General features: G+C 45.8%; 1 protein-coding gene across 1 annotated transcript in view; it reads right to left on the bottom strand.

Moving 5' to 3' along the window:
* ADAMTS17 (ADAM metallopeptidase with thrombospondin type 1 motif 17) overlaps nt 1-23,254 on the bottom strand; it is a 479,690-nt gene that overhangs the window by 174,739 nt on the left and 281,697 nt on the right. Inside the window, exons 12-14 of the mRNA XM_004372648.2 lie at nt 15,882-15,983; nt 14,017-14,162; nt 995-1,161 (exon numbers count right to left, since the gene is read on the bottom strand). Coding sequence (XP_004372705.2) covers nt 995-1,161; nt 14,017-14,162; nt 15,882-15,983 — 415 coding nt within the window. The remainder of the gene's footprint in view (nt 1-994; nt 1,162-14,016; nt 14,163-15,881; nt 15,984-23,254) is intronic.

The following is a 23,254-nucleotide window of genomic DNA, read 5'->3' as shown; positions in this document are numbered from 1 at the left end:
CCTCACCCTGCATGAAGTCGTGCTTCCTGTCTTACTCCAGTACTGAAAGTCAGATAATAGCTGGTTATTTTCTGTGAGTCAACTTAGCTCCACTGGGACCTGGGTCGGCTCCCTCCCTCCTCCGGCCCTTATCAGCTGCCTGAGTGTGGACATGTCCTGTGACCTCTCTGAGGCTCAGAGCACAGCTTGTTTTGTATATTAGCTGAGATAATGAATGCAGCACTAACCTAACCCAGTGCCTGGTCCATGGTATGCTCGATAAACAGGAGCAAGCTCCTGCTTATCCCATTTACAGCACAAACTCTCATTTCCTGGAGATGAACAGAATTTTAGATGTAAAAAACCCTGAATTAGGTCTTGGGGAGTCCTTATCTCCAATATGTAAACATCACAAACCCTGCATGTACCTAACAGACCACCTAGCATGTGTCAGCCATTGGAAATGTCTGCAGCTGCTCAATAGGGCAGTCTTTTGATTTGGGAGGAAACTCCTGGAAAGAAAATGTGACCCACACTTATCATCTTCCCCAAAGTGTAAACTGGTCCCGACATTTCCCCAAACACCTCAGTGAAGGAGCAAGAGCAAATCCAAAATGGGCCAAGAAAAAAATGCAAGAAAGCATCAACACAGCAAAGTTAAACAACCGATAGACACATCCAATTGTCCTGCTTTTGCAGAGCCTCGTGCTTGTCAACATTTGTCCTGGGCCCCTCAGCACAAGGTGCCCGGGGGACAGGCTGTCAGTGTACACACCTTTCTGAAAATGGGGGGAGGGGAGAGCATGGGACGAATCTGGTCTGCTCCCTGCCTCCCTCGGGGAAACTTCAGAGAGCTGGGTCATCCAAGTTCAAGCCCACCGTCAGTCCATGGTTGACTTGGGCAGGAGGCCTGGAGGGTCCTGTTCCTTTTGGGTGAATGGGGAGGTACCCTTTGAGTTTTTCTGGAGGTAGTTAAGTTCCTGGGGGAGAAGGGAGGGAGGATATATGCCTTTACCATCAACCACCACTGCAGTCAGCAGGCCCTTCCTCTTGCTGCTCAGCCGGTCATGGGTCTGGCACTGCTGGTCCCGGAAGCTGGGCAGGCCCTTGGGGCAGGGCAGGTTCTCGCAGGCTGTGTGCTCCACGCTGGCCCCCAGGCAGTGTGTGCCTCCAGGCCCAGGGCTAGAAGGAAGAAAAGGGCGGGCATTAGCCAGACAGTGATGCAGAAATAGTAGGGTGTTCCGTTTTTTCCTCTCTGGCCAGGAAGGGCAGGGGCTGGGGCAAGGTTTCTAAGGCACCCCCCTCTGCTCTTGAGACAGAACCTACCTCAGCCACCCGAGACTCACACTGACAGTACAGTAACTGAACCGTCAGAATGATGAACCCAGGAATCGCAAACCAAGGTCTGGAAATGGGATACAGTTAAGTGTCCGTTCAGCGGGGTCCACAAATCGTGCTTTTCATCTGAGCTTAGAACTTGGCCATCTGTACCACTAAACATCCCCAGGGGGATTTCTGGTGCTTTTTTGTGTGTGGGGAGGGGTCTTCTATGAAATGAAGATGTTTAAATGACTCTTAAGTATATTCCTCACCACCAATCTGTCAGTTTGTCATACTGTGGTGGCTTTTGTGTTGCTGTGATGCTGAAAGCTATGCCACTGGTATTTCAAATACCAGCAGGGTCACGCATGGTGGACAGGTTTCAGCAGAGCTTCCAGGCTAAGACAGGCTAGAAAGAAAAGGCCTGGTGATCTACTTCTAAAATTTAACCAATGTAAACTGTAACGATCACAACATTAGATTGTCCGATACAGTGCAGGAAGATGAGCCCCCTAGGTTGGAAGGCACTCAAAATATACCGTGGCCGCATCAATGGACTTGAGCACGCCAACGATCATGAAGATGGCACAGCACCAGGCAGCGTTTCGTTTTGTGGTCTCTATGAGTTACAGCCAGCTCGACAGTAACTAACAAGAACAAAGTAGACTCCAGAGGTCACTAAATTTCAGAAGGAGTACATAAATAGCTCTCAATTACTTTATCATGAAAAGACTCAGAATTATTAACTCCCTTATTCATGGTCTTTGGAGTTGTTGAATAATTTTTAAGAGTCGAAACAAAGTTAAAATAATGTTAGAGATTGGTCGATTATATGATTTGCGAATTGGACAACACACAGTATGAGACTGGGTGTTGCACCTAAGATGAGGCAGTATGGAGTTTTTACAGTCCAAGGAATAAAGAAGCCAGGCAAGTCCAAGCGGTTTTGATGAGTCTTTCAGGTATTCATCAAAATGTCTCTTGAAATCCCTCCTTCCTCAGAATTGTGTTTGGCTAAGAAGACAATGACACAGTTCTGAGGGGTCAGTGCCTGAAGACTAGGTTTCTAAACAGCTAGATGCTAGCTTGTCTGGAATATAGGGCTGTTAGTTACACACAAACTTAAAGAAACAAGCTGGTTATTATCTCTAAAGTTTAGGTTACTTAATATCTGAAACATCTGCCCTGTGAGACCACGTAGCAGCCATGTTCTTCCGTTCTTCTGGGGTTGGCATAAATGACTCTACGTTATTTTGAGCTTGCGCAGCCGGAGTGGAGACCAGTTAGATTGCAGCTCTGCCTTTTTCCCTGGGCAAGAGTGAGGCCATGTGGAGTCAGTGTGTCCAAATGGGCTGGGCATATATTGTGGTTCTAAGCAATTCTGGAAACCCATGAAGTTTGTGTTCACTGGCAGAATCCGCATTTGTAACGGGCACTGAGGGGGATGGCAGGACCACGGTTTGGGCTGGTCCAAGTCGAGGCTCTCCTAGCTCTTCCAAAAGGCCCCAGTGTGTCCTCAAAGAACTCTGACCTCAGCCAGCTCTATGATCTCTGTCAGCTCCATGATGCCAAGATCATGACGATGGAGGAAGTAGCATTTTTTGTTTGTTTTCCCTGAACTTTTTACTGAGGTACAGCATTTGAGAGGAAAGGGCACAAATCACAGCTATTCTGTCCAGTAAGTTTTCACAAATGGAACCCACCTGTTGGCAGGACTCCTTGGGAGGTGCAAATAGTTAACACACTCGGCTGCTAACTGAAAGGTTGGAGGCTGGAGCCCACCCAGAGGGACCTTGGAAGAAATGCCTGGTAATCTACTGAAAAATCAGTCACTGAAAGCCTTACAGAGCACAGTTCTACTCTGACACACATGGGGTCACCATGAATCAGAGTCGACTAGACAGCAACTGGTTTGGTTGGCAGGATAATATTTTTGACACACTAACCAATTTCCTCTTCAGTACTTCTCTTTCCCCCTCGGCCATTTTTCGTGTTCAGGCAATGAGGCCATCCCGTGATCAGTGCCTCTGGGAAGAGATACAGCAGCAAAAGGTGGAAGACCAGGGGTCAAAAAACGTTTTCTGTAAGGGGTCAGGTAGTGAATATTTCAGGCTTTGCAGGCCTTACGTTCTCTGTTGCAACTACTTGGCTGTGCTGTTATAGCACTAAAGCAGCCACAGACAACATGTAAAGCATGACTCTGTTTGAATAAAACTTTATTTACAACACTAGGCAGTGAGCCAGATTTGGCCTGTGGGTTGTAGTTTGCCAAACCCTGGTCAACACAACTGCTTTGGAAAAACATCCTGAGTAGGAGGCAAGGATCCCCTCTGACCTCTACGCCTACCTCTTACACACCAGAAAACTATTCCCTTACTTGGGCGTAGAAGGCCTTAGGAGACTATTGGTGCTGGCTGCCCTAGAGAGAGGGACTCTCAGTTCTGATTTCAAATGAAACTCAGAAGAAATGCAAAATCTCTAGGTGGTTTATGTGCTCTCGGAGCAAACAGAGGGTGCTCGTGTTTTGTTTGCTGCCTAGAGCCCAGGGGGCAGCAGGCCTCAGAGAAATGATTGTCCAGTGTGTTCAGGCAGATGGTGCCACACAGCCTCACCAGAGCCCTGGGCTCAGGACAGAATGACTTGTCTGACACAAAATACTTGTTGAATGGGTAAAGGAATGGGTTCCTGTGCCACATAGCACAGCGTGCAAGGAGCAGAGAGGGGCTGACCCTGGAGGCCACAAGAACCAGCAAGAGGGACATCTCCATGGCAACAGGTGGGTGCTCATGACTGGGAATGAGAAGGGGCTGGTGACACAGTAGATCCTGTGTGGCCAGATGTCCCAAGGACCACATGCGTCCTCCCAGAACTTAGACGTAGACTTGAGGAAGGTAGTGTGAAAACTCTTGAACTGATTGGGAATCCAACTCCTACTGGAAGGGAGTTCAAAAATTCAAATTAGGCTGATTTCTACAGGATACAGGAAGCTATGTTTCCTACACACCTTAGAGCATGGACTGAGATTTGTTCATGGTGTATAATCAATTTCCAGAGTTATCATGAAGCTTCGTTTTAACTTCAGATTCATCCATCTTCATCAATTGGTTTCTCCAGATTTACGTCTGACTGATCCACATATACTGACTACCTTGTACGCCTGACAGCGGGCAGCTGGAGAAGAGACTAAATGTGACATGAAAGAACTTCTGGATCCAGCAGAAAGCAGACCTGGGAGGGGCTGTCCACAGGATATCAGAGACAACCTCAATGTGCCTCCCTCCCCAGCTCTGTTTATCCATCTTTTTTTCTCATAGACAAGTCCCCTTTCATCCCCCATCAAACTCACTGCCCCATCTTCCTCATTCCACACCCCAAGCCCTCTGGCACCCTTGAGGCCACCTCCTCCTTGCAGCCTATTTTACTTTCCTTCCTGGCACCTCTCCTGACTTCCCATGGGTCTCTTCTACGCTGCTCACCGTGAACTTCGAGTACTGGTGAGCTGGGTTCTCGTCTCCTCCTGCTCCTCTGCAGCCTCAGCAGGGAACCCTGCACAAGATGGTCTTTAATCAACTGCAGCCAAACTGAACTGCACTCTACGTTCAGGGCTTATCTTAAAATGACACAAAGAGTTGATGTTTTCAGCTTTCCCTTGCGTCACTATTTTGAACAGCATGGGAAAAGGGGAGAAGTAATTCACTAGCAACAGGATTCACCATCCCAATAACGTCAGAGTCTATATGTGGGTAGGTCCTGGGTGGTGCAACTGGTTAACATGCTCAGCTGCTAATCAAAAGGCTGGAGGTTCATGTGTACCCAGAAATGCCTCAGAAAAGTCTTGCGATCTACTTCCAAAAAATCAGCAATCGAAAGCCTATGGAGCACAGTTATACTCTGACACACATGGAATCGCCATGCGTCATGGTCGACTCGATGACAATTGATACATGTGGGCAGGCCCCTGTACTCAGGCTAGAGGACGCTCTCAGCTGCTCCCTCTTCCTGACTGCTCTGTAATAACAGATCATCCGAGAGTCCCTGTGAGACTGTGACATCAGCTAGGGCCTCCTGGGCACACACTGGTCCCAAGACAACAGAAAGGGGCCCTCAATACATGGGTGTAGACGAGACAGGAGGAGAATCTTTGGGGGGCAGGTGGCTGATAGGGAGGTCCAGAAACGTCTTCCCGATAGAAGTTGTATAGGGGAACTTGGAGGAGGGGACCTCCTTCTGGGCTGAGGGGGTGATGCTTGAGCAGCATGGACATAGGGCCTTCAGGAGGTGCTAGCGCAGGCCAGAGGGACCAAAGCCACATAGGGGGTGAGAGATGCCCTTTCACAGTCATGCTACACGTCCTTCCGAGCTATGCAGAAAGGATAAGGAAAAAGACATCCTGGAAGAATAAAACCAAAGAAATACGGCTAAACTGAAGGATAATTAAATCATAGAACTAATTAAACAACTATTAAAATAATGGAATTAATGATAGGCCAGAGTCATTGCTTTCTGAGGGGACAGACAGACCCATGTCCTTCCCTCAGCCTCTCCCATGAGGGTGGGAGAGCACTGGCCTGAAGGGCACCACTGATCAAGCAAAGGGGAGGCATCAGCACATTTAACCTCATCTTGACATGAGGGACTGTCACCTTAGGACACGGGGAAAAGCTGCAAGGAAGAGGCACTTTCAAATAAACAACAAAATGTAAACTGCTAACACTATAGGACTCTACAGCCATTAGCTCATTGAGCTGGTACAAAGAATCACCAGGGGGCCTGGACTGCATCCTCAGATGGGAAACTGAAGCTCCCATAGGTTAAACAAATGCTCAATGGGCAAGTAAGGGCTGGAGGTAAGATGAAACGTGATGTCTGAGAGCCCCTGGATCGGGCAGAAGCAGGCCTGGAAGAGGCTGCCCATGGGTATTGTGGGCCTGGAAGGGCTGACTGACCAGCTGATACAGTCATCTGGGTGCTATTCATTTTGTAGATACATTCTCCAATATCAATCAGCAATTTTTATTTTTACTTTCTTAGGGTGTTCTAAACACAAGGTAGACGCTTAGCTAGACCACCAAATGCCCTGACACTTATAAGAAAGAATATCCAGATGACAAATACAGACAAAAACAGACGCTCAACCTCATTGCCTGTGGGAGAAATGCAAATAAAAGCCTCAATGAGATACCTCCCCACACCCACCAGAATGGCTAAGATGGAAAAGACTGATGACATCAAGTGTCGGTAAGGGTGTGGAGGCACTGGAACCCTCCCCAGCTTACTGCAGTGAAAATGGTACAGCTACTTTGAGAAACAGATGGGTCCTCATGAGTTTATGAACATGGCACTGGGAGCCAGCAAGGCCACACGGGCTTTTCTGACGCGTGCTGGCATGTGGGCATTCACCATAGGTGCACTTCTCTCTCGGGACTTCAGTAAATGTGCTTCAGTAATAAGGAGAGGAATAAAGCAGGGAGGCGCTGGTGACAAACCAAAAGCGTGGAGACAAAGATGAGCTCCTCACCAGATCGTGAGCTCCTGGTGGGCAAGGCTCCTGCCCATGGTTGTGTCTGCAGGGCCCTAGGACAGAACCAAGTACAGAGTAGAGAAGCAGCAAAGGTTTGCAGAAATGAACAGAATCTCGAGGCAGCAGATCTGCCCTGTCCCTGCGAGTGGCTAGAAAAGAAAGTGTCAGCTGAACGGCACTTTTTTTTTTTTTTTTTTGCTTTCTTAGGTGATGATAATTTGGAAGATAAAGTCACAAGGGCAGTTCAGACCTGCTCGCCAGCCAGAGACATGGTGCATACAGCAAGTGCCAGCACCCAGGCCCCTGCCCAGTACTGTGTGAGGAAGCAGGCGAAGCTGTAGAGCACAGAGTGGGCGCGGGGTGGCTCTGTCCCTTCAGGGCAGAGGATGCCCTAGTTTTAAGGCCTCCTCTGAAAGGCATCCAAGTAACACATGTAACTGATGTTTAAGCATATTAGACTGGGATTTCTAAAAACGACTCAGACGAATGCCAGACTGCTGGCACAGTGAGGCTCATGCCGGGGTTTCACTGTGGAAGTGAAGAACAACTGCAGGCATGTCAATTCCACCACCCCGCGGTCCCAGCTCAGCGGCCCTGACACGTTCTTATCAACCTTCTATGCATCTCTAGCAACCTCTCAACACTTGTTTCACTCCAGCAGAGCTGGCTTTTACACAAAAGCATCTGAGCATTTCCTCCTCACCCCACTCTCAGCCCTCCCCAAACACAAGCCTTCTAACGGGGATTCGAGTTAAAGATGAACTTACTACCTCGAAGTCTTTTAGAGGAAACTCCCACCGACAGCAACTCAAGTTAAGCAGAAAAGGACCAGCCTAGGAAGCTGGTTTGAAAACATGGATGGTCCCCGTGGCCTCTGTGTCAGCTGGCAAGAAACAGAAATTCCAATAGCTGTAAAGACCAAGACTAGGGGAAAAAATGGGGACTGTCTTGCCAATATCTTTGGACAGTGAATAAACCATCTGCAACAGATGGGGAAGGAGCCAAGAATATAAAGGGTGGGAAGGGGCCCATGGGCGTGTCCAAGCTGAGATGTACATGGCAGGGGGATTTGGACGCCACTGTGAAATCTCCAAGCAGAGAGGCTGGTGATTTAAGGAGTGAGACGGGAGGGGACCTTGCTCTGGTCAAGGCTTGGCTCTGCGGCCTCGATCAGCTGTGCTTTGTAAAAATCACCCCATCAGGTCGCCGTCCAAACGCAGATGTGAAAAACAGCCAGGACTTCATGAAGTATGTCCCTATGTGCATCTTGCCTGGAAGCACAGGGACGGCTGCTAAGACCCCCACCCAAGGCTGGTCCAGCATTTCCCATCACCCTGGGCTGGTAAACAAAGGGGAGACTAGACTACTGCAGTGGGATAGAGAGCTGTTTCTGTTCAGAACAGGAAACAGAGCTACACTGTTACTGCAAAAGATCAGACGACGTCCACGGCGTAAATACTATAGAAGTAAAATCATACTGTGTCCCTCCCTCGCTCAGGGATACACAAGGCTAGGTTATGTTTTGAAGCCTGTTCCTGATATGGCCCTGAGCACCTCTAGCTGTAAGCTACAGCCTCGCTAGGGAGGGCAGGTCCAGGAGGAGGGTCAGTGGGGCAGGGCAGGTGAAGGGGGTGCTGGAGACCTGGCCAGGGACGCATTACCCAATAAGCAAGGTATGCACGGGCTTACTTGTGTTTCCTTACTAATCTGTAGTGCACAACTTCATCTGTTTTTATCTTTCATGTAGTGAAACCCATGTGAAATTGTGTACTACAGATTAGTAAGGAAACACAATTAAGCCTGTGCATATCCTGCTTACTGGTTAATCCACCCCTGCCTGGACCCCACCCCTGGCTGCTCGTATCTGGCCTCCATGAGGAGAGACAGGAAAAGGGTGGGGGCCTACCTGGTGATCTGCTTTCTTGGAACAATAACTTATGATCACATTTGTATTTGGGGGAAGAATAAATGTACTATTAGGTATGTGTTTGGGGGCACTGAATGAACTGAGAGATTGTGTTTCTTCAGAAAGCACGCCTCCAGTCAGTCAGCACTTATTACGGGGTGTCTCCTTTACAGGAGACAATGAAGACAAGTCAATTATGGATTGACTTGTGTCCCCCAAAAATATATGTTGAAGTCTTAACCCTTGTAGGTATTTGGAAATAAGGTCTTTGAAGATGATATGAGTTAGGTTAATGTGAGGTCAGACTGGAATCCGGTGGAGCCGAATCCAATTTGAGTGGTGTCCTTACACAAGATGAGAGGAGAGGCAGAGGCAGGCAAGAGGAAGTATGGTCACGCGAAGACGCATTTACAAGCCTAGGAATGCCTGGGCTACCAGAAGCTGGGAAAGTCACATGGAACAGATTCTCCCTCAAAGCCTCAAAAGGAATCAACAGAGCTAACACCCTGATTTTGGACTCCCAGCCTCCAGAACTGTGAGAGAACAGACTTCTGTTCTCATAAGTCACCCAGCTTGTGGTATTTCGTCACAACAACAGGAGGTACTGAAGGTAGAAATGTGCCAGAGCAGGTGTGGCGTGGGCCTTCACGGCCTCCAATCAGTGGGGAAGCCAAGGTCAAAACAAGTGAGCAAATATACCAAAGTCCCCACAAACTGTTATCATATCTAGAATGTTGAAAAGAGGTGCTGAGAGAGCATAAAGCAGGCCCCCACACTGAGGAAAGGAAGCCTCCCTGAGGAGAGACATTTACACTGAGGTCCCAAGGGGGAAAAAGTAAGTCGGGAGAGGGGAAGGAGCACAGCAGAGGTCCTGGGGGAGGGACGGCATGTGAGGAGCAGGGAGGAGGCTGTGAGGCCAGGGTCCAGTGTGGGGATTGTATCCTACAGGCAGCAGGAAGTGACCAAATGGGCTGAAGCATGGAGAGGTGCAGTCAGACTGATGCCTAAGCGAGCCTCTGTAGTTTCTGTGAGGAGAACGAATTTGAGGGGGTTAGCAGGAAGCAGGCGGGGGCTGGTATGGAAGGATATGGAGCCTCGTGCCTGGGTCCATACCTGGCCCACCACTACCTAGCTGTGGGACATTGGGCAAGTTATTTAGCCTCTCTATGATTCCAGGTTTTTATCTGTAAAATGGGGATAAAAATAATACCTCTCTCATGTTGTTAGCTGCTATCATGTTGGCTCCGACTCACGGCAACCCCATGCACAACAGAATGAAACATTGCCCGGTCCTGCGCCATCTTCACGATCTTTGGCCTGCTTGAGCCCATTCTTGTGGCCACTGTTGATTGTGAGGGCCTTCCAACCTAGGGGGCTCATCTCCCAGCGCCAGATCTAACAATATTCTTTTTTTTTTTTAATTGTACTTTAGAAGAAGGTTTACAAAACAAACTAGCTTCTCATGAAACAGTTAGTACACATACTGTTTTATGACAGTGGTTACCAATCCCACGACACGTCAACACTCTCCCTTCTCAACCTTGGATTCCCTATTACCAGCTTTCCTGTCCCCTCCTGCCTTCTAGTCCTTGCCCTTGGGCTGGTGTGCCCCTTTAGTCTCATTTTGTTTTATGAGTCTGTCTAATCTTTGGCTGAAGGGTGAACCTTGACAGTGACTTCATTACTGAGCTAAAAGGGTGTCCAGGGGCCATACTCTTGGAGTTTCCCCAGTCTCTGTCAGGCCAGTAAGTCTGGTCTTTTTTTGTGAGTTTGAATTTTGTTCTACATTTTTCTCCAGCTCTGTCCGGGACCCTGTATTGTGATCCCTGTCAGAGCAGTCAATGGTGGTAGCCAGGCACCACCTAGTTGTACTGGAGTTGGTCTGGTGGAGGCCGTGGTAGTTGTGGTCCGTTAGTCCTTTGGACTAACTTTTCCCTTGTGTCTTTAGTTTACTTCATTCTCCCTTGTGCCTGAAGGGGTGAGACCAGTGGAGTATCTTAGATAGCTGCTCACAGGCTTTTAAGACCCCAGACGCTACTCACCGAAGTAGAATGTAGAACATTTTCTTTATAAACTGTTATACAAATTGAGCTAGATGTCCCCTGAGACCATGGTCCCCACAGCCCTCAGCCCAGCAATTTGGTCCCTCAGGGAGTTTGGATGTGTCTATGGAGCTTCCATGACCTTACCTTGGTCAAGTTTGCTGGCTTCCCTGGTATTGTGTATTGTCTTACCCTTCACCAAAGTTACCACTTACCTATTTAGTGTCAAACAATAGTCTATTGGGATCCACAGAGTTTTCAGTGGCTAATTTTCAGAAGTAGATTGCCAGGCCTTTCTTCCTTGTTTGTCTTAGTCTGGAAGCTCCGCTAAAACCTGTTCACCATGGATGACCCTGCAGGTATTTGAAATGCTAGTGGCATAGCTTCCAGCATGACAGCAACATGTAAGCCACCACAGTACAACAAACTGACAGACAGGTGGTGGACCTTTCATAGGCCAGCATTAAATGATTTCTTACATTTAAACATCTAGAAACATTCCTGGCACGTGATGAGAGCCATTGGGCTCAATATTCTTATAATGATCAGACACGAAGGAGGAAGAAAAGGGGACAAGAAGATGACTTGGGAACTCGAGCCAGGCAATGGATGATTGCACTATTTACTGAGAAGGGAGGAAAGAACATGGATTAGAAAGGTTTAAGATGTCTGGGGAAGACCCAGCAGAGCTGGCAGGATTGTGCCCCTTGACGGCAGGCTGGGATTTTATCTGTTGTCGCTTGTCACCGTAAGCCCTCACCTAGCAGAGCCCCTGGCCCAGAGGTAGGGCTCCATCGAGGTTTCCTGAAGGCCTGATGTTGGAAAGGCAGCCCCGGGAGGGAGCACAAGGTGGTGAAGGAGTGAGAAGACCAGCGTTTTCTCTCCGGTCTTGTGCCATTTTCCTGCCACATGGGAAAATTCTAAGGGGTGTTGCTGGACTCCAGAGATAAGACATGAAGACTTCGCTCTCAGGGACGTGCTGATGCCCGTAAGAGTCTGATGTGCTGAAATGCATGACAACTCAGCCGTCTATATGCTTCAGTCCTGCAGATTTCCTCTTTCCCTAGTGAGGACATAAGGACAGAGGTGCTATGGACTGAATCACGCCCTCCAAAATAAACGTGCAAGTCCTAACCTCTGGACCTGTGAATGGGACCCTGCTGGAGAACAGGGGTTTTCTTTTGTTATGTTAATGAGGCCACAGCAGAGTAGGGAGAGCCCTAAACCTAATCACTTCTGAGTGGTGGCTTACAAAGGGAGAACAGAACAGAGAGACACATGGGGAAGACGCATATGAAGGGCCCTCTACAAGCCAAGGAATGCCTGGCGCTACGGATAAAGAAGGACCCTCCCCAGAGTTGATCCCTGATTGGACTTCTAGCCTTCTAGAACTATGAGACAATAGATTTTTGTTCTGTATAGACACCATTTGTGGTATTGTTGTTATAGCAGCACCCGAAGTTCTCAACCTCAGCCAGCCGTTGGCATCATCTGGGAGATTTAATACATTGGATTCCCCAAGTGTGTGATTTAATTGGTCTGAGATGTAGCCTGGGCATTGCGATTTTTAAACACAGAGGGATTTGAGAGTCATTAATCAGCATGACTTTAACTGTGGATATAAAACATTTCTTTTTAGTCATGATTTACAACTTGCTCGTTTTCAAAACTGATGTGACACAGCTAAGGTATAAAACAGACCCTTTAAAAAAGGAGTAAAAATAAGAAGTTTTTAATTTCAAGAGGAATTATTGTAATGGAACATGAAATCTAGGCCTGAGTTTTCTGGAGCAAATGAGCAAAGGTGAACAAGAAGTGTTAGGGTGTCATCACGGTCCATAAAAGGACATCTATGAGATAATCAGAGTCCCCGGGTGGTGCAAAGAGTTAACACACTCGGCTCTAACTGAAAAGTTAGAGGTTCGAGTCCACCCTCAGACATCTTGGAAGAAGGGCATGGCAATCTCCTTTGGAAAAATCAGCCATTAAAAACCCTATGGAGCACAGTTCTACTGTGACACACATGGGGTCACTGTGAGTTGGAGTCGACTTGATGGTAACTGGTTTTACAAAGTAATCTGTTGTTAGCTGCTGTTGGGTTGGCCTCCAACTCATGGCGACCCCATGCACAACAGAATGAAACACTGCCTGGTCCTGTGCCATACCCATGATAGGTTGCAGATCAGATCATTGTGATCTATAGGGTTTTCACTGGGTGATTTTTGTAAGTAGATCAGCCGGCCTTTCTAGTCTGGAAGCTCTGCTGAAATGTGTTCAACATCACAGCAACATGCAAGCCTCCACTGACAGATGGGTGTGGCTGCTCATGAGGTGCGCTGGCTGGGAACTGAACCCTGGTCTCACACATGGGAGGCGAGGATTCTACAACCAAATCACCAATGTCTCACAAGGTCATCTACAGAGAAATAACACCAAAAACCAGGGCTTTGAACCAGTTTGTTTGGGTTCAAACCCCTGCTGAAAATAAGCATTTCTAACAAGTTCCCTGCTGAGAATTTGCATTTCCACCCCAGATATACTGAATCAGAATCTACATTTTAACAAGATCCGCAGGTGAGTCTTATGTATAACTTCCTGGGAACGTGTTAGAAATGCAAATTCTCAGCAGGGAACTTGTTAGAAATGCAAATTCTCAGCAGGGGTTCAAACTGGAATTAACCAGACGGAAGCCCTGACCAAAACACTTTTTTTTTCCCCATCACATCTTTCTAGGAGGATAGGTGAAAACCATTTGGATGAACAAGAGGGCTGAGCACATAGATACTTCATGGCTCATTAACACCAGGCTGCTCCCCAATCAGTCAGCAGCCAATGTGAAGGTCATCGTTCTTTCCTGAAGGTCTACAGGCTCCCCTATGATGACCTTGGCCAAGTAAGCCCGAGAAGCAGGAGACAGGTGGGTTGCAGCCCACCTGTCTTAGGAAACCTTTCTTCCAGGACTCAGCCAAGGAACAGAGAACCCAGCTCCCCCACGCAACTTCACTGCACTCAGGTTCACAGAAGCACTCTCTCTGTGCCCAGGAAAAACCTGCTGAGTGGACACTCACGATGCCTCTGCACCCTGAACTCTCAGTTCAGTTTCATTTTCCTAATGTCCAAATTTCCAGTGGGAGGCAGACCCTGCTTTGCATCAGGCAGTGGATGCTGCAGTTCAGAATCTTCCTCCTGCCCTCACGGACAACTCCATCACGGCACCTGGGAGAATGCACTGGCTGAGGGAGACTTACGGGGGGTTGTCGCATTTCCTCTGCCGGAAGCGGGCTCCCGTGCCACATGTTCGGCTGCACATGCTCCAGGCGCCCCACGGGCTCCAGTCTCCGTCCACGTGCTCTGGGATGGGTGTCTTGCTGACACACTCCCCGGCGCGACACCACTAAAACAGAGGGAGGACCCGCGGGCCCGAGCTGCTCAGGGAGAGAAGCAACCTGGTCACTCCCCAAATTAGTGGTCCACCCATGCCAAAGACAACATGCCCCCGAAATCGACTTTTGTAATTTAGGAGTCCTGTTGCTATGAGTTGGAATCGACTCGACGGCAATGGGTTGGGTTTTGGTGGGTGGTGCAAATGGTTTGCGCTCAACTGTGAACCTAAAGGTTGGTGGTTCAAACCCACTCAATGGCACCTGGTGATCTGCTTCTATAAAGACTACAGCCAAGAACGCCCTGTGGAGTAGTTCTACCCTGTTAACATGTGGCATCATGATGAGTTGGAACTGACTCAACAGTAATGGGTTTGGATTTTTTGGTTGGGTGGTGTAAATGGTTAAGTGATGGATTACCAAATAAGCAAGGCAGGCAGGGCTTACTTGTGCTTACTTAGTTATCTGTAGTGCACAATTACACCTGTTTTCACCATGTCAAAGATGTAGTGAAACTCATGTGAAATTGTGCACTATAAATTAGTAAGTAAGCACAATGAAGCCTGCACATAACTTGCTTACTGGTTCATCTGCCCCTGCTGCTCACCAAAAGGTTAAAGGTTCGAGTTCACCCAGAGGTACCTCAGAAGAAAGAAGAAGAAGAATTAGCCATTGAAAACCCTATGGAGCACAGTACTACTCTGACACACATGGGGTCACCCTGAGTTGGAATCAACTTGAGGACAACTGGAAAAAGTAGACTACTCTGGGGTGTGCATGTTTGCAAAACTTGGCAGCACTTCTTACTTACTCAACGTTGACACCGCTATCTGTCTGGAGTTTGGGTTTTGCCCTAAACTTTCACGTGGAATGTGCTCCCTTGGGATTTTCTAAATTCCCAGAAAAAGAATTAACCCACATGGTTCACGAAGAAACCTGAGTGTCTGCAAACTTTGCTTATTGTGAGTGAAGGCAGCACGTCCTGCTCTGTGCTTTTGAACTTCAGAGTTGGGTTTGGTGCTTTGTAATGACACTACCGATGCCATGTGAGTGAATCTTGGTTCTTTCTGAGGATAACAGAAAGCCAATCCTTTAAAGCAGAATTTCCTACCCTGTGTGGCACATAACCTGGGGGAACAAGATGTGATTTCATGGGTCTCAATCCCAGTGTCAGAGTGAAAATCTTACCTCTTTTCCACTCTCTTTCAATCCTTCCCACAGGACCAAGGAGAAAGTCTCAAGCTGTTGCTGCCATATCTTGAACACCTCTCTAACACTAACAGTTTCTCCTGTTGATGAAGACTGGGGCAGGCTTGCTCTCCCGCTATCTGGCTAGAATTTGACAGCATTGCTTGTTCCCATTAAATTCATTTTACAATAGCCTGTTATGTATGCCAAGTGATACTGCTTTTCCATTTAAGGTGTACTGATGTAAAGTTTTCCTTTTAAATAAATTCACTCATGTGATAAAAAGAGTTAATACAACAAAAATATTAACTAATTCTTGTATCTTACAGGAAAAGAAGAGTGAGGTAATGAAGGTCCCTTGTGTGCCTGGAGGGCGCTCTGTGGGCATTTCAGGGGTGCCTGGGGGATGTTTCGGAGACTCATGAGCACAGAGAGCAGATTGCCTCTGAGAGGAGAGATGCCTATGATTGCTTACTTCAGGGCACCCCAAGGCCCAGGAGCCATGGGGCTGCCTTCTGGGGGGCAGTGGGAGAGAAGAGGGTTACCTTGTCTGCCCCACACTCAGTGCCATCCAGGGGAGGGTCCAGCTTGGTCTTGCAGGACGAATCTCCTTCAACCAGGCACCACAGACCAGCACACATCAGATGCTGTAGCGACAAGGGCAGGAAGCATCATTGCTGAGAACCTCTGCACACGCCAGTCACAGCCGAACCAGCTCCCAGCTGAAGAGCTGAGGCAGCAGGCGGGGCCCAACGACCAGTTAAGGTTCGGGATTGGAAACATGAGGGGAAGAGGGAGGGTCATTAATCTGCATGTCAAAAAAATAGATGCATTATTTCAACTGGTTCATTTACCGCAACAAAATTCCGTGTGTCTACTGCTAGGAGGGCTTGTCTCACTGGGATTCAGCTCAGGGTTCAAGCATCAGCTACTGGGCTCCTACTAGGTGTCAGACACAGCACCCCAGCTGGGAGCCACAGACGCTGCCTCCCAGCAGTGATTAGCAAACAGATGGCTTCCATTTAAAGCAGGGAGGTAGGAGGCAGAGGCCAGAGGTTATGAGGAAGCAAGTAAAGGAAGACGCTAACCACCCAAGCCTTGGTCAGAGAAGGCTGTTGGAAAAGGCGCTCTGGACTGAGGCTGGGGAGTGCGTGGGGGTAGGTGAGTAGCAGCCATGCAGACCCAGAGGCGAGAACCCCAAGGGTAATGAGGGCATAGCGTCCCCCAATGGGCTAAATGGACCCCCTTCAGTTCCCGTGGGCACCCTTTTTCCAGTTCAGCTGAACTGTGCATAGTTTCCTACAATATTTCACCTAGAGAATTTCACAACATCCACAAATACGTAATGAAAACAATTCTGCAGAAACAGGAAAAGGCATTTAAAAACACCGACTCCTACTTGTATTAGTAGGAAATTTGGTCATTGTCAAACTGCTCAGAATGAGACAATTTATCAAGATAACTGTAGTGGACACCGCCGGTGCCCCAGCTCCGTGTCTGTGGCTTCTCGGGCCTCTCCATAGGAGCTCCCTGCAGACAGCTGCCCTCACACCAGGCCAGCTTCCCAAGTCTCCCTGCAGGAGTGCCTTCTCTGGCCACAGAGCAACCCTCAACCAGTAAGGGAGGGAGCTGGAGCTGGATAAATACCCAGGTTCCTCACTACTAGGTGGGGTAATTCTGAGGCAAGTTCCAGAAGGTTCCACTGGGATGGACCTGTTGCCTACAGCAGTATCCTGCCCACCAAAGCACCTTCTCTTCTCTCCTCCTCACTCCCTCAGTGCTTCCTGGGATCACTTCCCAGATAAACTACTTGCACCCAAATCCTCCCCTCGTGGTCTGAAAATTGAGAACACATGTTCTCAAGGCTCTTTTAAAGACGCAGTGCTTCCAGTATGCCAAACCCAATCATGGTTAAAAGGCCTGAGCCAGAGTAGGGAGACATCACCCTTCAGGGTGTGGCTGAAGGACCTGCTGGTGCCCTTTGGAGAGAGTAAAGGTCACAGGGTCCCCGGGGTATAGTTCAGGGTAGTCACAGCGTGTTTGCAAAGGGCGTGCCATGCTCAGTTCAGATGTCTGATGTTCCAAGTAACCTCAAACATCTGCACAGAATAGATGTACAACTCTGCTGTCTAAACTCTGCTGTCTAAAGTCCAAAATGTTTAGAAGTTGAAGGGACGAAACTAAAATAGAAAAAGGAAAGAAAAGCAGAGTTGGAGGGAGCTTTTCAAAAGAGCTAAAGGAAGCCCAAGCTCCTTCCCTTTTTTCCAGTTTGTCTGAGCTGATCTGTACCCTGAAGAAGTTGATGATTCAAGTGGAATATTATACATTTGGGTTCAAAAAAGCCTACATGTTCCCATTACTTCTCCCCTCTCAGTGGAACGGTAAAAAGATGAGAGCCCTGAGTACGGCACCAGCTGGTCTTATAAAGATTTACTGCAGCTCATTAAATGCTTGATTCCACGCACTTTGACCTCAGAGCTCTTTGAGAGTGTGGCGTCTGTGTGTGGACGCGTGCTCTCGAGACAAGGCTGGCCCAGGAGGTGAATTTATGGCTTAAGGGTGCCTGGGATTAGGAGAGAGAGGAAGAAGGTGGTGTAAACTTCTTATTGTGCATTTCATAGACGGCATTTTCTCCTAAAACTTTTTTAATCATCAAAGAAAAGGAGAATGAGTTTAGGCAAAGATTTCTTAAACAGAATACAAAAAACACTAATCATAAAGGAAAAATATTACTGAATTATACTATATGAAAACAAAGAACTTCTGTTCATCCAAAGACAGCTAAAAAGTGGGAGAAGATATCTGCAATACATGGGAGAGAGATTTGTAATGCATATAACTGACAAAGTAATTGTATCCAGAATACATTTTTTAAAAAACCTCCTACAGATTAAGAAAAAGACCCAGTAGAAACGTTCAAAAGACAAAAACAGACACTTCACAAAAGAGGATACCAAAATGACCAAAAACAAATGAAAAGATGTTTAGTTTCATCAGTCATCAAGGAAAGGCAAAGTAAAACTTCCGTTAGACACCTCCACACACCCACCAGAATGGCTAGAATGAAAAAGATGGAGAGTACCAAGAGTCAGCAAAGATGTGTGGAATGCGAACTCTTGTGTACTGATGATGAAATTCTAACCTCATTCAGCAACTCTGGAAAACTCTTTGGCGGTATTTACTAAAACTGAAGATATACATATTCTATTACCCAGCAATTCCACTTCCAGGTATGTCCACCAAACACATTGTCAAGAATGTTCACAACAGTACTATCTGTATTAGTCTAAAATTGGAAAAAAACCAAATGCCTGCCAACAGCAGAACAGATCAACTATGGTATATTACAACTATGGAATACTGCATAATTTCATTTATATAAAGTTCAAAAACAAGCAAAATAAATCTAAAATGTTGAGAGTCCGGATAGTGGTTACCTTTGTAGAATGGACTTGTGACTGGTGGGGAGCATGAGGGGACTTCTAGGTACTGGTAATGTTCTATTTCTTGATTTGGTGCTATATACAGGTATGTTCAATTCATAAACAAAAGGGGAATAAGCAGGAAAGACTTTAGAACAGCCTCCAATCTAAGCTTGGCCACTACCATTGCTCCATGTGCCCAAGCCAAGCAATATTCCTTCCTGGGATTCACTTCCACTAATGGACAAATGGGAAGGACTACACTAATGTTTGTCCCTATGATGCCTTCTCAATCGACAACTGGCAACTGCATCATGTTTACAAACCACAAAGTGCTCTGATGTCTGTCATCTTGACCCTCATGACAGCCCTGGAAGGCAGAGAGAATGAGGGCTTTCTCCATTTTTCCCATAAGGAGGCAGATGTTTGCAGAGGGCAAGGGATCTGAGCTGGGTCAGAACCACAGGACTGGGAGTTCACTTATCAAGGTTCAAATCCTGGTTCTTGAACCGTGTGGTGTTTAAACAGCTGTATTCACTTTATAAAAATTAATCAAGTTCTAAACTTACAATTTGTGTACTTTCCTGCATGTATATTATACTCTAATAAAATAATTTAGTTAGAAAAAGAGACAAAAAGAAATGAATGCTTAAGCTGGTGACAGAATTTGTCATAAGGCAGAAGCAAGGAAAGCAGGGCTGCACAAGGAAATCAGAAGGACAGACCATGGGTATCCAATCTCAGCCAGATCTCAGAGGTGGAGAGAGACTCCATGGGGAGTAACCTTGCCACATCCCACCTCCCCGCAATCCTCTCATAAGGTGAATTGCTGCAGCCTGGAAACAGCCCAGGCTCTTCCCAACATGGACATACTGTAAACAGCTGGTCCAGGAATAACTCAAAAGAGAGCAATAATGGGAAAAGATCAGCACAGGATCTATTAAAACAAAAAACCCATTGCCATCAAGTCGATTCCGACTCTTGCGACCCTACAGGACAGAGTAGAACTGCCCCATAGGGTTCCCAAGGAGTGGCTGGTGGATTTGAACTGCCAGTCTTTTGGTTAGCAGTTGAGCTCTTAACCACTGCAGCACCAGGGCTCCACAGGATCTATAGCACAAACAAAAAAGGGAGAAGGTCCATTGGAAAGAAGGCAGAGGAAAAATACTCACCAGAATATGGTCATGGAGTAGACGAACATTATGTCTAAACAGACTGTTAATTTTTTTTTATAAAAAACATAGCAATTGTATCTATCAAAAAGTAAAAAAACAAATATGTAAGAACTCAAGGAAAAGCTGGTCAGGCCAAAGGAGATAAAACATGAGCTATTAGAACTAAGTCAAGAAATGGAAGAGAAAATAAAATTAGATCACTAATGAAGACCACACTGAGAGCGGCAGAAAGGTGAAGAGAGACATGTCTGAAAATGCAGTAAGGTCCATGGAGAGCTCAGGACTGAGAAAAAGTGAATATGGAAATGAACAGATAATTTGAAAAGATTAAGAGAAAATGGCAGATACAGAAGACAGATAAAGGAGATCTGACATAAGTATAAGTGGTTCCCATAAAGATGAGGACTAAAATACTGTAACAGACAAATTGTTTGAATATCAATTCAAAACAGTAACCTGAAATAAAAGAGACCTCAGTCTCAGATTGAAATACAAGTGCTAGGAAAAATGGCCAAGAGTGATGAATGCTGAGACATGTCCAAAAGAGGTACTGGATTTCAGTAGTAAAGCTAAAAATCCTTTGGGAAGCCAGGCAAAAAGATCAAGTCACTTATAATGGGAAAAATATCAGGCTGTATACAGATTCCTCCACAGCAGCACTCAGTGACAGAAAGCACTGAGCAATACTTATAAAAACACAGGGAAGGAAAACGAGTCCAGGAATCTATATCAACTAAACAGTTGATCAACTATATAGGTAACAGACAAACATTTTCAATATGCAAATAGATGAATCCTTTTTTGGGGGAAAATAACTAGAGGATGAACTTCAGCCAATTAAGAAATGACTGAAGAACCCATGACAAAAGGACTAGCAGTGAGCACTGATCAAACATCGATTAAAACAAATGTAGGGATTAAAGTTAGAGAATAGAATGAATATGATAGAAACCCAGACAAGGCAGAAATAGATAAGAACAGGCTGGCAGAGAAGGTGGTTGGGGGTGAACATGGGAAGACTAGGAGGTAAGGTCTACATATACCAATTTCTTTTCTTGCCAGAGGGAGGAGCAAATGCATGAAAGAGAAAATAATCAAGTAGAAAAACATTAAAGGCGATAAAGGCTAAGAAAAACAATAATATTGGATGGTAGACAGAATGACGAGTAGAAATGTCTTTATCTCATCATACTCATGTAACTGGAATACAGTAGGTACTTTAAAGAGAAGGCTTATTGATGCACTTTCTGTTTCTGGCAAATAGTAGCCTAGATATTCTGTGTGTGTGTGTTGGGGGGGTTCTTTTCCATTAGAAAACAGCTAGGTATTATAATAAAACATAACTCTTACTGCTGAGCTCACTAGAAGGGAAATATTCAAGAAAGCAAATACAAAATACACACACACGTATATATATATATATATATATGTATATATATATATGTATATATGTACATACATACAAACATATACCAATTTGTGGTGAGCACATAAAAGGGTGAGGAGTTACCCCTGAGGGCAGGTTCTCGTATTGGCACTGCAATTGGGAGAACTAGTCTTGGGTGAACTCTTTGAGGAACCACCAAACTGTTTTCCACAGTGGCTGCACAATTTTACATTCCCACCAATGGATGAGGGTTACAATTTCTCCATATCCTACCAACACTTGTTATTTTTTGATTTTTGGATAATGGCCATCCTAGTAAGTGTCAAGTGGTATCTCATTGTGTTCCTGATTTGCATTTTCCTAATAACTAATGATGTTGAGAATCCTTTCACGTGCTTATTGGCCATTTACATATCTTCCTTTAAATATTCTGCATATTAAATCCTTATCAGATATAAGATTCACAAATATTTTCTCCCATTCTGTAGGTTGTCTTTTCACCTTCTCGATAATATCCTTTGATGCAGAAAACTTTTTTTCTGATGAAGTCCAATTTATCTATTTTTTTCTTTTGTTACTCATGCTTTTGCTGACATATCTAAGAATCCATTGCCAAACGCTAAGTCCTGATATTGACTTGCCTTTTTAAAAATTTTAAATATAGTATTTATTATGATTCACTCAACTTATTACATTCTTGGCCAGCCTCTCTTCTTTTCTGACTTGTTTTTAACCAACAGAATATGGCAAAACTGATAGCCTGTCACGTCCATGATTAATTTAAGAAGACTATGACTTCTGTCTTCCTAGCAGATTCTTTCTATTGCCTTATTGGTTTGTACGCTTTGATGAAACAAGTTGCCATGTTGTAAAGAACTGCATGGAAAGGTACTGAGGGCAGTCTTGGTCAACTAGTCAGCAAAGACTGAGACCCTCAGTCCAACAACCTGCAAGAACCTGAATGCTGCCAACAACCACTAAGTGAACTTGGAAGTGACTCTTTCCCCAGATGATCCATCAGATGAGACTGCAGACCCAGGGCCAATACTTTGATTGCATCCTTGTTAAAGGCTGTAAAGAAGAGGACCTAGCTAAGCTGTGCCTAGATCCCTGACCCACAGAAACTGTGAAATAATAAATGTGTGCTGTTTTAAGCCACAAAGTTTTGTGGTAATTTTGATAGGCAGCAAAGGTTAACTAACAGATACATTTTAGATACATTCCAAAATACTAAAGACAAAAGGAGATCTTTAAAGCAGCTAGAAAGTAAAAATATGGAGGATTAAATGTATATAGTTATAATGTAACCAATGGAATACTATAAATCCTCTAAAGAAAAAAATAAGGTACAAAAAAGCAATGAAAACCAAGAGATATAGTGAGGGCAAAATGAAGTAATAAAAACAGAAATTAAAATAAAAAATATGGCAACAGAACGAGGACTAAATATATGTGCCATCTAGTTGGTTCCGACTCACAGGGACCCTATGTACAACAGCACCAAACACTGCCAGGTCCTGCGCCATCCTCACAATCATTGCTGTTTAAGCCTATTGTTACAGCCACTATGTCAATCCATCCCTTTAAGGGTCTTCCTCCTTGTCACTGACCCTCTACTTTATCAAGCATGATGTCTTTCTCCAGGGACTGGTCCCTCCTGATAACATGTCCAAAGTATGTGAAGCAAAGTCTCACCATCCTCACTTCTAAGAAGCATTCTGGCTGTACTTCTTCCAAGACAGATTTGATTGTTCTTCTGGCAGTCTATTGTATATTCAATACTCTTCACTAACACTATAATTCAAAGGCATCTACTCTTTCTCTGTTTTTCTTATTCACTGTTCAGCTTTCACATGTATATGAAGCGATTGAAAATACCATGGCTTGGGTCAGGCGTACCTTAGTCCTCAAAGTGACATCTTTGCTTTTTAACA

The sequence above is a fragment of the Trichechus manatus genome, unplaced genomic scaffold (genome assembly GCF_000243295.1).
Source record: "Trichechus manatus latirostris isolate Lorelei unplaced genomic scaffold, TriManLat1.0 scaffold00019, whole genome shotgun sequence".
NCBI lineage: Eukaryota > Metazoa > Chordata > Mammalia > Sirenia > Trichechidae > Trichechus > Trichechus manatus.
The sequence above is the reverse complement of the archived record's forward strand: the minus strand, read 5'-3'. Positions and strand labels throughout refer to the sequence as shown.